Genomic DNA, 14,360 nt, shown 5'->3' on the forward strand with positions numbered 1-14,360 from the left:
GGAGGGTGGGCGCAGGAGGGGAGGGGAGACCAGCGGTTCCCCACACCTGTTTGAAAGCTTCGAGAGCCAACCAGCAACCAGCAAGGGAACCCTCGTTCCTGCGCCAGTTGCCAGTCACCGCCACCTGGTGTGAGCTTGGGTCAGAGTGTGTGTGCGTGCGTGCGTGCGTGCGTGCGTGTGTGTGTGTGTGTGTGTGTGTGTGTGTGTGTGTGGTGGACGTGTACAACTCTCTTAGCGAAGGCCAATACCAGATGTAAACAGTGCCTCTGGGCAAAGGAGGCTTGTATTTTGCACATTTTATAAAAACTTGAGGAGTGTGAGATTCCTGCTTGTATATTTCTAAAGAGAAGAGCCCAAACCGTCCCTCTGCCACTCCCTTCTTCCCTGCAGCCCTTCCTCCCCTGCCCCTAGCCAAGGAGTGTGAATTTATAGATCTAATTTTCATAGGCAAAACCAAGCTTCGAGCCGGTTGAGTGTGCGTGCGTGGATGCGCCTGTGCAGCCCGGCTGGGCCTGGGTTGGGAAGGTGCGGGGCCTTGGTGTCCCTGGCCCTGCTCACCTGGCTCGGGCTCACCCACCCTGCCCCAGGGCCGGGCTCCCATACCAAGCTTCAGGCTGATGCTCTTTCCGCATCTCAAGTCTTCCGTGTAGCAGCTTTAACCCAGTCTGTGTCCGTCATGCCCCAGAGGCCGAGTGGCCCCGGGCTCCCCACACTGGGCCTAGGGCCTAGGGCCTTGGGCGGGCACGGGCCTGCAGGGACGACGTTCTTACTGTGTTAAAAAGCCACTGCAAACATAGCAATAAAACACGTCATTTTCCAAAGCCGGCTCCAGCGTCTGTCTGCTCCCAGGAGGGGGTGGGGGGTGTGTGTGCTCTGGGAGCGTGCAGAGCTGTGGGGGCTTCGTGAGGGCAGTCCCAGGGCAGGACTGGCAGGTGAGCAGGGCCAGGCAGTTTGCAATTAGGATCTATTTTGAGGATGGGACTGACCAGAGGTGGCCGTGGGCGACCAAGATGCAGGATTGAGAGGGGGTCAAGGACACCAGAGATCTGGTCTGGACTACTGGAAGAATGGCACTGCTAGGTCCAGCAGTTGGGACAATCGAGTCGGCTTTGTGACTGACATCCAAGTGTTGACATCTAGCTGGCAGGTGGACATGGGCCTGGAGCGAGGACTGGGGAAGCAGATCCGGGTGGTGGCACACTGGCCAGATGGGCGGGAGGGTCCGAGTGCCCGCAGATGAACAGACCAAGTTGATTTTGAGTCCATACCATGGGGTGGTACTCAGCCTAAGGAAAGCTACATGGCTATCCTTGGGGTCAGTGCTGCTCAAGCCAGGCACAAAAGTCAAACTAGCTGCACTCTTATCTGAAGACGGGGGTGGGGAGAACGGCGATGATGGTAACTAAGGGGTGCCAGGGGCTGAGGACGGCAATGGGACAGACAGCAGTTCCAGTACTCTGTGTGAGAGTGGAGACAAGTGAAAGAGGGAGCAGATATCCAGACAGGTCCTTGAGGGCAAGACGCAGTGCGGTGGAGGGTGGCCACTGACATGCCATGGTGTGCAGGGGAGGAAGCAGTCACGCAGAGGCAAGTGGGGGCCTGGGGGGCCTCAGTGCCATCCTTGCTCGCAGCACCTCAATCCTCAGACTGCCCCTCTCTGGGCAGGCGCCCGACCCTCCCCCACCATCACGGGAGTGCCCTGTCGAAGTGCCCCGCCCTGCTCACACTGATGCCAGAGCTCCTGGCCAGGGCTCTAGCCTGGACAAACTCGCTCTGCTGTTCTCTTAGCCTCCAGGCTAACACCCTCCAAAGCCACCACAGAAGTGGGAGTCCATTCCTGCACCAGAGGTCAACAAGAAGTGGTCTTGGTCCTCAAGCCACTCCAAATGTAACAAGAGAGCCCTCCAGCCCCTGCTGTCCCTCCGTGACATGGGGCCCCCCAAAAGCTGGGCCAAGGAGGGATTCGGGCAGCGCTAGTGAGGGAGGAAGAGCAGGAGAAGCTGCCTGGACTTTAGCCCATCGGCGCAGAGACGTGCGGTGCAGGCTCAGGGAGGCCCCGAGGTAACTCGGGAACACTTCCTGGAAAAGCAGACAGCAAGCAGAGGGTGTCACCTGAATGCCCCTGGCCCCATGGGCACCAGCTCTCAGACAGCTGGGACAGGGGAGGCTGCCCCAAGAGCTGGCAGTGCTCGCAGAGTAGAGAAGGACAACTGGAAGCAAGTAGTAGCTGTTGGCCTGGGCCCAGACGGGGCAGTCCGGAATGGGAACACCCGGCTGGCTGCCAGCCACCCACCAGTGTCAACAGCACTGGGGGGTCACCCTGATTCCAAAACATACCTCTAACCCCCCCACCCTATCTGGCCCCCTAGGCTTCCCACAGGCACCCCGGCATGGCCAGACACTGGCGGCCAGGACTGCTCCCCATGCCCTGCGCCAGGCTCTGGGATCAGCAAGCCAGTGCTCAGTGGCACACCTGTGCCCAGGGTGCCCCTCTCCACCCTGGGCCAGAGCTCGGTCACTGCCAAGGACGAGTCTCCTCTCAGTCAGCATTAGTCAGAGGTCAGGCGGCAGATCTTTGGAGGGGCGGGGCAAGGAGTAGCTGGTGGCCTACTGCCACGTTCTCCCGGCCAAGGAGGAGGTAGGCAGGCACGTCTGCCACCAGGAAGTCCTGTGGGTCACGGAGTTCCCCAGAAGCCTGACAGGCCTGCCACTCCCACTTCCAGAGGCCATAAAGTGGGGCCTCCTATCCCAGCCCCGGGGGCGGATGGGGGGGCGCAGGCCTCGGTCACACACAGGCACCAGGACAGGACACATCTCATAGCAACAACCTTTATTGCCCGCAGGAGAGACCCGTAGGCCTGCCGCAGGGGGCGCAGGCAGGAGGAGAGGGTGTGTCAACATGGCAAAACAAGAGGGACAGGGACAGGGGCCCTCCATCCACCCTGGAGGGAAAGCAGCCCGCACGAGTGGCTGATGGGTGCCCTGCGGAGTGCCGGCAGGCTGGAACTGTGGAGGGGACCCAGACGACTCTTGGAGCTGTGGGGAGGAGTGGGGCAAGTACCAGAGGGAGACGCTGGGCTCCTGGGAACAGCAAGCGCAGGCCAGGCGGAAGCCAGCCACAGGCAGGGGAGGTGGCAGCGTCACTCGTCACTCATCTTTCTTGTCTGTGGGGCCATCTACTGCAGCCTGTGAAGGGACAGAAAGCCCAGTGTCGCCACAGTCCCTTCAGCTAAACACAGGTACCCAGATGGGCGAGCGAGGCGGCACACCCCGAGTGGTGTCAAAGGCTGGCCCAGTGGGTGTGTCACTGTCTCATCTGCTCAGGAAGGCCCTGAACCTAATGCCAGCCTGGGAAGGGCTGTCCTTGCCAGGCAGGCTGGAATGGGGTAAGGGAAGCAGTAGGGGCCTTTGCTTTGGCTCTTCTTTGGCAGCCTGACCAGAACTGGGACTGCTGGGGGCCCAGGAGGCCGGCTTTCAAGTCCTGGTCAAGACCTGTCCCAAATCCATACACCTGCCACAGGTCCCTCAAGACCCAGACCTGCCCTACCCCTGCCTTAGTGTCCAAACTTGGGTCACCAGACATGGACACAAGCTACAGGAGCTAATTTCCCAACCATATGCACCTCTGGTCACGCCTGGAGAGCCCAAAGCAGGCTGAGGACTTGGGCCACACTCAAGGCGCTCTCGAGGCTGGGCATAAGGGTGGGAAGGTCCAGAGCCACAAGGAACTTCCTCAGCAACGCCAGGCCCCACACCACCCACCATGGGCCAGGTGCCTGGCCGCTGACCTGCAGCCTGGCGTACTCCTTCAGCAGGCGGTCATACTCCTGAGTCAGGTTCTCAGACTGCTTCCGCATGGCCAGCACCTTGGTCTCAGCTTTCTCGAGTTCTGGAAGGGATACAAGTGAGGAAGGCAAGAAAACATTAGTAGAAGACTGGGATGAGAGCGAGGAAAGCTACCGGCTCAAGAGCCCCAAGACCGTGTCAAGTGGGACTGCTGCTTCTGAGTGGTATGCGCTGCCTCTACAGTGCCTAGGCCCAAGAGCAGGGTCACAGGGATGACCAGACGACTCAGGGAAACGGAACAAGAGAGGAGCCCTCTGGTCCCTTTCATGGAGTGCACTGCAGTGGCTCTCAGCAGGAGTGACCTTACAGGAGGCTGCAAAATCCCAGCTCAAAGAACCCCAGTGACAAGGACGCCATGAGGAACAGCAGCAGCCAGAGCCCATGGTGCCGAGGGAGGAGACTCTGGGCTCTGACTGGGCTGCGGAGGCCAGCGGAGAGCTGGTTTAGATTTTCCAAAATAAAACCACCTCGAATTCCTGTCCACTCCCTTGCAGACACTCCCCTTGCCCTATGCCACAGCACAAAGGCAGCTGCCAGGGCTTCTCCAAGGGCCTGCCTGTGCTGCACCCCACCTGACTCTTGAGCCTGTGCAGGAGGGTCATCATTGGGGGTTTCTGGGGTCAGGGGGGACACAACCCTCACTTTGCTTGGAGACAGCCAGATCGTCCTTCAGTTTCTTCACGTCTGCTCTCAGGCCCCTGTTCTCCTCCGCCATGTTGGCCACAGCATCCCCGGTCTCTGACAGCTTGCCTTGGTCCCCGGTAGTCCCCTGGGAAAAGCGCCGTGGGCCAGGTCACTTGGGAAGGAGGGAGGCGGGCGAGGCTCCAGCCTGGGCCTCCCTGAGCTGTACTTCCTCAAGCTGTCCCGGACATTTGCCCCTTTGGAAATGTCAACGTGGATCCAGGCTACCGCTTGCTCCCAGCAAAGGCCAGGACATGGCTGGCTGCTGAGGGCCAGGGAAGGGCTAGTGGGGCCACCTGCCGCAGCTCACAGGCCACACACCCTGCCTGCCCTGGCCGAGGGCCCTATCTCCTTACCAGCAAGACTCAGCACTCCGCGGAGCTTACCGCTTTCCCTGATAACTCAGCGTGGAGCTATCTGCCACTGCCCCGAGTGACCACAGCTGCCCCCTCTTCCCTGGGCTCTGGCTGCTTACCACAGCCAGTGACCTCGAACTGGCCCTGCCCATCCAGCTGCACCCCATCGGTGACTCCCAATCCACCCGTCTCCTTCCAAGCTTGGCTCGCACCTCGCCTTCGAGGACTGGCCCACAACCCCGTCCCTGCCTGCTCCCTAGCAGAAGGATGGGCCTTCTGCACTAGGTACAGGAGAATAAGGGTCTCGCCCGGGGACTCACTCTGCCCAGGAGTGGGACTGAGACAGCAGCCACCACACTCACTTCCCCACTGCACCCCCACTGCTCCCCATGGATAACTTCCCCTTTGCGCCCGCACCCAACCCCAGGTCCCCGGGCCCAGGTGTCGCGAGGCCAACTGCGCAGGTGGGGCTCACCTTCTTGAGCTGGTCATTCTCCTCCATGTACTTCTTGGCTGCCTCACTGGCACTCTCTGCCTGCTTCTTAAAGGCTTCATTGGAGGCCAGCAGTGTGGCCTGCTGGGAGATGAGAGTCACCAGGCGTCTCAGCAGGCTGCAGTGGTTTAGAGAACAAAGAAGTGCGAGGTGAGGGAACACGGCTGGCAGGCTTGTCTTGGCGGCTCCTGTCCCTGCCTGCCTGCCTGGCAACAACAGGGAAAGGTGAGGCCCCCAAATGGCCAGGTTAGGAGCAGGAGCCCAGGGACACCATAGGTTCAGAACGCCAGCACTCTCCTTCTGGTGTCTACATGTGCCGGGCAAGCCTCGGCACCACTTCCCACCCTGCGAGGCCAGGCTTGCCTCAGCAGAGCAACAGTAGCTGACAGATATAGGCCCTCACTGCATGCCAGGCCAGATCCTCTTATCTGCCTCAAGAGGCAGCTGCTATCGCTGCCCGCATTTTAGAGGAGGAAGCTGGCGCTCAGCAGGTGCCAGAGACATGACTGAGGTCCAGGTCCAGAAGCAGACATGGCCACAATCACAACCCGGGTCTCTGTCTCTGCAGCCCGCACCTGAGTCACGCCACAAGACAGAAAAAGGCCTCTTCTTTCCCCGACTCCTTCCCATCCCATCATGCAGGCAGCTGCCACAACACATCTGTCACAGTGGGGCTTGAATGGAGGCCGTCATGGGCCAGAAGGGATAGATAGGGAGGAACCAGGGCACAAACACCCACTGCCTGTCTAAAGCAGCCGAGGGCAGATGCCGTCCCTGTGCAGTGGCAGTGAGTGGTGGGACAATAGGGAGGACCTTCTCTGGGACAGGCACCACATAGGCAGGTGTGGTGGCCACAATGGGGCCCAGCGCAGCCACAGCCCTCAGAGGCAAGCCAGGAAAAAGGAAGATAATCTGCTTGCTCCATGGCTCTTCAAAGAAAGTGCTTCTTCAGAACACACAAAGCAGCCTCTTGGCCCTCCAGGGCCCTGGAAACCTCTGCCCATCCCACCTGCAAGCTGGGCAAGCATGCAGCATGGAGAACAGAGCAGGTGCATTCTTCTCCTGGCTTGGGCTAGGCTCTTGGGGCCTGGCAGAGCCCCTTTCGGGCTGTGCACCCAAGGTGCAGAGGCCCCCAGAGTTCCTGGTTTGGGGAGAAGCTCCCAAGGGCCCCTGGTGGCATGGGGAGAGCCAGGCCACGGATTCCTGGCAGGAGAGGAGAGTTTCCAATGACATGTGCTCTCTAAAATTAGCAGCCCAGACCGCGTGGCTGAAGGCTCAGGTTTCCCTGCCTCAGCCCTACTGCCCAATGGCCTGCCCCTTGACGGGCTGAGCCCCGAAGGTAGAAGAGCCACTGAGCGCGGCAAAAGAAGCACGAAGCCACCCACCTGACTCACAGGGACAGAGCTGGAAGGCAAGGCGCTCTGAGGTGTAGAAGAAGCCTCGCCTCCTGGCTGGGCCAGGGGAAGGGCTTGCATGCCACCTGGCGGTGTGGCTGGCGCAGGGACCCGTCAGAGTCAGGCAGGCAGGACCTGGGCTCCCGCCCTGTCAGTGCCTGCACTGCCACTCCTGCAGGCTGAGAAGGAGGCTCCTGAGGAGTGCCTAGGTCTGTTGCCCAGCCACCCAGGGAGGCTGCCACCAGATGGGAAGATGGCGACTACCAACCCAAAGGTGGTGCTGGGGGCCACGGTGCAAGCGAAGCAGGGGCCCACTCTCCTTGGTGCTACCCCAGGGCACCCAGAGAGTGCAGCCCCAGCTCTGTACCATGTCTACTCACATCCCTGACCCCACTAAGCCCAGCCCCAGCCTTCAGCTCACAGGCCCTGGCTCCCCTTCCTCTGGCCTACTGTCTCAGACTCTTCCCCACTTGCCGGGCACCCCAGCTGGCCATTCCCATTGCCTGGCTCGGGCCTGACAGCTCTTTTCCATGCCCTCCTGTGCCACCTACCAGCCCAAAGCTGCCTCTGGACAATCGCTGGGCGGTGTCCCCCCACCCCACAGCCTTGGGCTTCTTCCGGCCCCTCTCACCAATGGGGTTCAGCTGCCACCCACGACCAATCGCAGCCTGTCCCAGATGGGCACAGGCCTTCCCTTCCCCTCTATGCCAACCCCCCGTCCATCCAGGCTATGGCGGTGGGCACAGAGACTATCCCCTCCTCAGTTCAAGCCACAGTATGACATACTGCACCTCAGCTCTGGACAGGCCACCTGTAGGCGCATCCTGTCCACGCTAGGGGAGGCGCACCTGACCACCCACCTTAACACCAAGCCCTGGCTGTCCCCAGGACACGCTCCCGAGCCAACTACCGCCCCCAAGAAAGCCTTTCCCGAGGTGTCACCCATGCCCCTTGAGGGATGCCTTAGGGACTACAAGGGCCTCTGCATCCTGCCCACCTGCGTGAGGGGACCCTACAGAGCTGTGGTACCTCCAGGCCAGCCTGCACCTTTCACCGCACCATCCCCACACCTGGCACCTCTAAATAGGGTCTTCCAAGTGACCTCAGCCCACACCCAGGACAGGAAGCACTTCCCAGCAGGTAAGGGGATGTGTTGGAAGCCACTTGCTAGGCCTCAGCCTGCCCCTTCTCCTCCTCACCCCTGTCCACCTGAGCCTGGTCCCAAGGGGGACAGGCAGACACAGTACTTGCCAGTTTGCCTGGCAAAAGAGGAGATGGAGGACAGCCCGGGGAAGGTGCCACTCCCACCCCGTGGTGGTGAGCAAGCCAGCTTGGTGCCTGCGGCAGCAGCTGAGAAGCACATGGGAAAGGCGACTCAGCAGCACGAGCTGGGGGCAAATCCACACTCCAGCCTGTCCCCAGCTTGCTCCCCAAGGCCTGTCCTTCCCAGTGGGTTCCCTGGCATTCGCCACATGGGATGTTTCCAGACCCCAACTGACAGTACGCTTGGTAACCCCCCCCAGGGGCTGTGCACAGCTCTCCATGGGGTCTGCTGGCCCCCAGGCTGAGCACGGTATGAGGTAGACAGGGGCAGGCTTCACAGGCCGGGCTGCAGAAACGACTGGCGCCAGCCCCATCTCTGGCTGTGCAGATTTCCAGCACTCCTTGCTGAGCCTCTTGGGGGCTGTTACCCACACAACTGTCCTGAGGTGTTCATTTAAAGGGCACAGGCGAAAACTCAGTGCCAATGCCATTTCCTACCGCTGTCACTGATGGCATGGCCTGGGGTCCTGCTTAACTTCATCCAGTGACACAGGGAAAGGCCAGTGGAGGAAGATAATTGAAGCCAGATGTGTCCTTGGCAGACAAACATCAGCTCCTAATACCTGAACCCGAGTTGGCTTTCTGGGTAAAATGTTCTTGGATGCTGAGCAGGGCTATCATGCTTTTATGAAAGGTTGAGTAAACAAGAAAAGGCAGGAGAAACAATCTCTTTTTGGGCTCTGGAGAAGCAGGGTCAAGCATAGCAAGTGGGAGAGGCAGCTCACAGGCTCTTCACCAACTCTGTCTTCTCTGTGCAGGCACAGGAGGGAGACGGGCTTCACTGGAAGCAGGGAAGGAGCAAGATGTGCCCGAGATCTCCTGTGGCTGGCCTTTGGGTGTGCCACAGTGGGCTCGAAGGTAAGCTCACATCCCTACAGGCATGGGATGACTGGGGCTCTTGGCCTCCGTGGTGTGCGAGCTGACGCTGGCGCCACAGCGCCACCTGCTGATTCCATCCTGCCACAGCCCAGAAGACTCTGCATGCAGCAGGCCAGGGGCTGCCCAGGAAAGGCTGGGGGTGAAGCAGAGTAGTAACGGGAGGCCTCTGCAGCCCAGCACTCGGCCTCCAGGGCCTGCAGGGACGAGAAGTCCAGAATAAAAGCCGGAAGCAGCAAGCTCCTATCAGCACAGCTGAAGGGCCTTTCCTTCCCACCTTCAGGTACACAGGAGCAGGAGCCGCAGCCGAAGCCGCTCAACCTCTGGGGGCGGGGAGAGGACATGAGACACACATGGCCGTCCTGGAGGCTCTGGTGTATTTCTTGAAAGCAGCTGAGAGTTTGGGGGTAACTTGGGGGACAGGGAGCAACTAAGGGAGGTCAGACAACTTACGTGAGTCACGGACTCCAACTGAGGCACATGCTGGGGACCAGGCCTGGTGCCAGCAGCAGCCAGGGTCAGTGCTCCCCCCTGTCACATGGCCAACACCGGGTCCCGGCCTCTGCCCTCTCAGTGGTGACAAATGTCCCTTGGGGCTACTTGAGAATTACGATCTAGACCTGTGCTGTTCACTGTAGCAGCCATAGCCATAGGCTGGGGTCCAGGTCAGAGAGCCATGCCAGGGGACAGTGCCGCTAATCCAGACCTGCTTTGCAGGAGACCGCACCAGAAGCTTTTCCCCAAGGAGAGAGAACCCTGCCAAGGTTTTCTGGAGGCAACAGAGCAGGCAGCCCCCGTGACAGCCACACAAACAATGGCCAGCCCAAGGGCCTGGGCTTGTGCTCACACTGTCATCTCCTGTCAGACCTCCAAGTGCCCAGCATGGCAGTCTGATGAGCCATCAGCCTGTGACTACCTGGTCTCAGGTGCCAGGCCCTTGGCACTAAATGCCAAGCCCAAAAGGGGAGTTCGGCTCCCTATACTGGGCCAACACGCCAAGCTCCACACCTCCCAGGCAAGCATGCCAGCTGCCGCAGGTTACCTGGACCCTTCAGGGACAGCGCTGCAGGCCAGTGAGCAGCATGGGTGGGGCTCGGGGCAGCATAAGGAAGAGGGCTGGACGCACTGTGGGCATAGGGCACGCCCCAGGCACAGGACCCAGAAAGGTTCTGAGGAGACCCGTGCACCTGCTTCCTGCAAAGGGGAGGCTGGGCAAAGACTGCTGTCACATCGCTCAGAATCTGTCAAGCCTCAGGCTCTAGGAAGGCACTGGAAAGGCAGTGTCAGAAAGGTCCGAGGGGGACAGGCAGGTGGCAGAAAGCTTAGTGGGCAGGCTCCTGCCAGGGTCTACAAAGGTGGTGGTGGCCTTACACCACCAGCAGTCCTGAGGGTGCTGAGGAGAGAGCCACAGGCCATGTCCCGGGCCCAGATTTGCAGACGTGCACACCTGGGGATGGTGACGATGTGAGGCCCTCAGATGGACGGATTTTTCCATCAAAGACAACACAGGACCAGAGGGTCACACAGCACAAGGGGAAGGGGCTGAGGCAGTGGTTCTCAAATTCTGAGGAACCCAAGGGCTGCAGCAAGATGCCCCAAGGTGGAAGCAAGGAGGCAGGCTGGCAGCCACATTGGAGCAATGGAGACAAAACCCTCAGATGGACTGTCTGCCTGTGAAGTGTAAACCGCCTCACGTGGCAACGAGGGCTGTCCTGTGGTGCAAAGCAGCACAGAGATTCTGCAAGGGGAAAAGTTCACGTACTGGGGCCAAAGCACGCTAAGCCCAAAATCCCGGCATGGCTGAGTACTGTCTCTGGGAACTCAGCCTCCGTGCAGCACCATTGGCAAATGTAATTTGTGCCTGGTACCCAGAGCGCTTACTACATGCCAGCTTCCATTACATAAGCACAGAAGAGCCTGGGAAGGTTTATGTCAAGAATAGTTAGAATAACACTTTAGAGGACTCATTTTTCTGTTTTTGCTTATTTAAATATCACAGGAAGCCTGGTGTGGTGGTGTATGCTGGTCATCCCAGCACTCGGGAGGCTGAGGCAGGAGGATCACGAGTTTGAAGCCAGCCTGGGCTACACAGTGAGTTCAAGGAAAGCCTGAACTACATACATAGCAAGACCCTGTCTCAAAACACTAACAACTTTAAAAAATTAAATAAATATTACACGAAACCAGGTGTGGGGTACACACCTGTGATTCCAGCACTCAGAAGGCTGAGGCAGGAAGATTACTGCAAGTTCAAGGCCAGCCTGAGCTACAGAGTGAGACCCTGTCTCAAAAAAAAGAAAATAAATATCACATGAAGTTGGGCATGGTAGCACATGCCTAGAATCCCAGCATTCTGGGAGGCTAACACAGAAGAGTTTGAGCCTAGTCTGGGTAATTTAGCAACTTTGGAAAATCCTGTCTCAAAATAAATAAAAAGGGCTGGGGATGTAACTCAGTGCAAAAGCCCTGGGCTCAATCTTGAGGGGGGCACGTGTAATAGGAGCACTTGCCTAGCACACGCCAGGCCCTAGTTTTAACCCCTAGGAATGCCCCCCCAAGCCTGGTGTCCCTTCAGTGAAAGCGTACTACCAGACAACTTCCTGCACTTCACATACACACAGAGGGAATTAGGTGACTGCAGCTGTTGGCCTCTCAACACCAAGGCCAACAGGCAGGGCTCTCAAATCCTGCAGCTGTCCCCTACCAAAAGCCTGATGATGACTCATCAGGAAAAGGAGCAGCCCACTAGGTGTTCTACAGTCAGGTAGGCCAAAAATGCCCACTTGGTATTAACCTTCCATCAACACAAAGAAGTGAGGCTGAGGCAGGAAGGTACTAAGGTGGAGGCCAGCCTGGGATACATACGAGACTTTGTCTCACAAAACAACAAAGCAAGTGCCATCTGCCTTAGGACTGGGAGACAGGCATGGGCCCAGCTTCCTTGATTCTGCCCTTCAATGTTCACAAAGGGCCCACCTAAAGAGGGCAACTGAAGTTTGAGTGAAGCCACGCGTGCAAAGGGTCAAGCGAGTCCTGGTCCCTGCAACGCCACCTCGCTGTGAGAACTCAGCCACATCTTGTGCACGGCCACGCTCCAGGTGTTCGAGGACCCAGCAGAGTATGACACTGCCCTGGCTTCCCACACAGGCCTGCCCAGATCTAATGGTGGCTGTGTTCTTAATCATTTTCTGGAGCCAACTTCTTATGGTGTAGCCCAGGCTGGCCTTGAACTTGTGACCCTCTTGCCTCAGCCTCCCAAGCAGCTGAGGTTACAGGTGTGTACCACCGACTCTGCTGCAGGGAATGGGGTGGGGGAGGGGTGTGTGCAGCAGCCTTCAGCAGGATTTGCCTATTTCTCTCCTGCCATTCGAAGGGAGCTCCCACAGGCTTTCCCAGTGCAAGAGAAGGTGTGGGCCTAGATGAAAGCATCCCAGTAGCAGAGCTCCACAACACAGTCCAGAAACATGCTGGGTGGTGGCACGCAGAGTCACCAGGAAGCTTGCCATGACAGGCGCTCATTAGCAAGCCCGGTCCTGCCAAGGACCTTAGAGCAGCGAGGCGCCAGGGCACTGACGATCAGAAAGAAAAAGGGGAACATATGAGCAGGGAGGGCAAGCCAGAGACCAGGCAGAACACTGGCCTTCTGAACAGTTGATCTCCTGGAAGGGCATAGCAACAGACACCTATAGTCCCAGCTACTTGGGAGGCTGAGGTGGGAGGCTAACTGGAACCCAGCTTCAAGAGCGGCCTGGGCAACATGGTAAGACCCAATGCCAAAAAAAAGGACAAAACTTGGACCTAGCTCATACATCTGAGAGGAAATGGCTGAACCGATGATGGCCCCTCGCGAACTGAACACTGCATAGCCCTCGAGAAAGAGGCAGGCCAGGTGTGGTGGCACATCAGGCCCTGGATTCCATCCCCAGCATCGCCATAAGACAGAGGGAGGCCTATGTGAGTCATTTGGGAAAAAAATTGCTAAATTGTAAGGCTGGGTAAAAGCTTAATCAAAGCAAGGAAAAACCAACAAACATAGCACTTGTACGAATGTATTACACAATGGTCAAAATGATTTAAAAATGTGGAAACAGGCCAGGTATGGTGGCGCACACCTGTCATCCCAGCTCTCAGGAGGCTTAGGGAGGACTGCTGTGAGTTTGAGGCCAGCCTGGGCTACACAGTGAGTTCAAAGTCAGCCTGAACTATACAGCGAGACCCTCTCTGAAAAAAAGAAAAAGTTTGGGCCTGGGATTTAGCTCCGTGGTGCCACACCTGCCTCCTAAGCACAAGCTCCTGAGTACAACTCCCGATTCCCCCCCAAAAAAAGAGAAAGAAAAGAAAAACGTTTAAGAGGCCAGAGATTTAGCTCAATGGCACTATGCTTGCCTTATAAGCCAAGGTCCTGAGTTGGATTCCCGGTACCGCCCCCCCAAAAAAGTTTAAAAACATCTCTAGTACCATCTGTAGCCATCTCTAGGGATAGGGCTATGGGTGATCTCACTTCACATTTCTATTATTTGAAGTGTTTTAGGGTTTATACAAAGGGATTTCTGTTTCCTACCTTTTTTTTTTTTTTTTTTTTTTGGTACCAGGGATTGAACTCGGGTCCTTGTGCTTGCAAAGCAGGCAGCAGAACAACTGAACTAAATCGCCGGCCCATGAAGGGATTTCTGTAACCAGAAGAGAATGGCTTTGTTAAGTGTTTTCTGCGATCCGCCTATATAGCACAAGAACATTTCTGTGGCTAAGATCACACTAAAATACAAGTTCCAGGCAGACACAGTGACGCATACCCGCAGTCCTAGCTTTGGGACACTAACGTGGGAGGATCATTCAAGCCCAGTTCAAATCCAGCCTGGGCAATGAGTGAAACTCTGTCTCTTAAAAAAAAAAAAGAAAGAAAAAAGAAAATCAAAAAAGCCTAAGTTATTGAAGGGTTACAGCCATCATTGTAGAATCTGAGCCTTCGACAGCAAATCTTCAGACAGGACAAAATAGATCATCGGCAGGCAACAGGGGCTCCTGTAACTGCTGGGTCCTTCCTGAAGTAGCCATCACACCGGACCCAGCTCTTGACTGGATGGGGCCACAGGAAGGAGCTGCAGGCACAGCATGCAGCGGGATGGGGCTGCGGGAGTTAAACCAGCTGCTGTCTGGCCTGACACACTGACCGCGAGTCAGGCTGAAGCCTGTCACTCCCGTCAAAGGCAGAGGAAGGTGTCAGGACTGTAAGAGTAGCCTGCCAACGGTGCACCCAATGCCCAGCACAAACAAGGCTGAGGCAGGAGGGTATCTGAGTTCCAGGCCAGCCTGAGCTGCACAGCAAGACCCTGTCTCAAAAAGCCACCCCATAAAAAAAAAAAAAAAAAAAAAAAAAAACAAAAAGACAAG

The 14,360-nt window shown here is 57.6% G+C and overlaps 1 protein-coding gene across 1 annotated transcript in view; it reads right to left on the reverse strand.

The window, feature by feature from the left end:
* Positions 1-2,815: 2,815 nt before the first annotated feature.
* Bcap31 (B cell receptor associated protein 31) overlaps positions 2,816-14,360 on the reverse strand; it is a 19,123-nt gene continuing 7,578 nt past the window's right edge. Inside the window, exons 4-7 of the mRNA XM_010628021.3 lie at positions 5,359-5,494; positions 4,489-4,615; positions 3,789-3,889; positions 2,816-3,186 (exon numbers count right to left, since the gene is read on the reverse strand). Of these exons, the coding sequence (XP_010626323.1) occupies positions 3,148-3,186; positions 3,789-3,889; positions 4,489-4,615; positions 5,359-5,494 (403 nt within the window). The 3' untranslated portion in view covers positions 2,816-3,147. The remainder of the gene's footprint in view (positions 3,187-3,788; positions 3,890-4,488; positions 4,616-5,358; positions 5,495-14,360) is intronic.

This window comes from Fukomys damarensis, unplaced genomic scaffold (genome assembly GCF_012274545.1).
Source record: "Fukomys damarensis isolate Sample0158 unplaced genomic scaffold, DMR_v1.0_HiC HiC_scaffold_39, whole genome shotgun sequence".
In the NCBI taxonomy this organism is placed as follows: Eukaryota; Metazoa; Chordata; class Mammalia; order Rodentia; family Bathyergidae; genus Fukomys; species Fukomys damarensis.